The sequence below is a fragment of the Phaethon lepturus genome, unplaced genomic scaffold, assembly GCF_000687285.1.
Source record: "Phaethon lepturus isolate BGI_N335 unplaced genomic scaffold, ASM68728v1 scaffold38318, whole genome shotgun sequence".
Lineage (NCBI taxonomy): Eukaryota > Metazoa > Chordata > Aves > Phaethontiformes > Phaethontidae > Phaethon > Phaethon lepturus.
This window is the reverse complement of record NW_010556147.1, coordinates 1-1,503: the sequence shown is the minus strand read 5'-3', so window position 1 is coordinate 1,503 and position 1,503 is coordinate 1. Positions and strand designations below refer to the sequence as shown.

Sequence of the window (1,503 nt, the reverse complement as noted above, 5' to 3'; positions counted from 1 at the left end):
CTTAGCTCAGACCCATCTGTGCCTGCAGCCACTTCACAGCTCCGTCCTGTCGGATTGCAGGTGCCATGGCCTCAGAAGGACCAGAGCTCTCTGCTCCAACATTTCCTGCAGGGGCTGCCTCAGGGTGACATTTACCACGTGCACCCCAGCTCTTCTTGTCCCACCACCAGCCTTTGCTTTGTCCACAATGTGCGCTTTCAGCTCTCAATTTTTATTGTACCCTCCATGTGCAATGTTCCGAGGCCACCTGGCAGGCAGCAATCCCTACGGTGTCTCCACCATGCTCTCATTGCAGGATCAATTCATCCGAGCTCCCGAGCAGTACCAGAGCCCACCAGTCTTGCGGGTAGCACAAGCACAGGCAGGCTGGGCAGGCAGGAAGGGGTGAAGCAGGACATGGGCATGGTGCACTGTGCTCTGCTGGCTACTCCACAACATCTCCGTAGTTGTTCCTCCTCACCGGTGGTGCCACGCTCTCTCTGTCCTCTGGGCTGGGCAGATTTTCTGCAACAGAAAGAACAAGCTCCCTGGACCCCCAACAATCCTGGCATGTTTGCCAGGGTGGACAGAGAACCACAGAGCCCTGGTGAAGTGTTTAAAGCCTCTTCAGCTAGGCCCAGCTTTGGGAGCTCAAGGTACCAGTGGAAGAAAGCAGCATGCAACCATGAGAACCACCAGCAGCAGCTGCCCTGGCACCCCTCCAGCTCTGCCCACTGTACAGAGCAACCAAGGTGTGGAAGGGTTTACTGCCTCCCTCCATCCCCTACCCTATTCTTCCTCTTCCAGCAAACAAGCCCTTCACGCTGGCTCTCGTGAATCCACAAAGTGGGCAGGGCAGCAGGCAGAAGCGAGTGTTCCCACCCCACCAGCCCTGCTCAGGTACCTGCAGCGCAGGTGGTGGGCCCGGAGCATGGAGGGACCCAGGAGCCATGAGACCAGGCAGGGACCTCCGGCCACCCTAGCACTGCTGCCACCCCAAGTGCCTGCTCCCACCTCTCAGCTGTGGGGTGCCAGTGTGGGACTTATATGCGGATTTTGGCAATGACAGTCAGCAACTTATGAAGCAGCAACAGCACATGTTGCAGCAGGGAAGAATGAGGCATAACCAGCCCAGGGAAAGCAGCAGGGAGAAATGTGAATGTACCTGTGGGCTGAGACACCCTAGCAGCCATGGTGAGCTCCTGTGGGGACTTGCCTGTTTCCAGGTAAATCCAGAAGTCAGAGCATTTCTGTGTCTCAGCTCTGGTTACCACGTAGCTGGCGAGGGACCCTGAGGCTGGAGAGACAAAGATGCTCCCAAGAATGCCAGCAGCAAGGGCATTTGTAAGGGCAGCGGTGGGGAAAGCACCTGCTGCAGCTCCTGAGCCCCCCCGGGCTGTGGGCAGCAGGGATGCGGCAAGAGCCAGGGAAGAAAATCCCCCACACTAAGGCCAAACAGCCCTTCTGCCTGCAACACAGCCCTGCTCCTGCTGCTCCCGCTCAGAGCGGGATGCCGCAGGCCTG

The 1,503-nt window shown here is 58.2% G+C and overlaps 1 protein-coding gene across 1 annotated transcript; it reads right to left on the bottom strand.

The window, feature by feature from the left end:
• Positions 1–424: 424 nt before the first annotated feature.
• TMEM141 (transmembrane protein 141) lies at positions 425–1,375 on the bottom strand (the record flags this gene model as incomplete). Its single annotated transcript, XM_010292392.1, has 2 exons — positions 425–504; positions 1,145–1,375. Coding segments are annotated over 2 exons (311 nt in total), but the record flags the coding sequence as incomplete, so codon positions are not given.
• Positions 1,376–1,503: the final 128 nt, after the last annotated feature.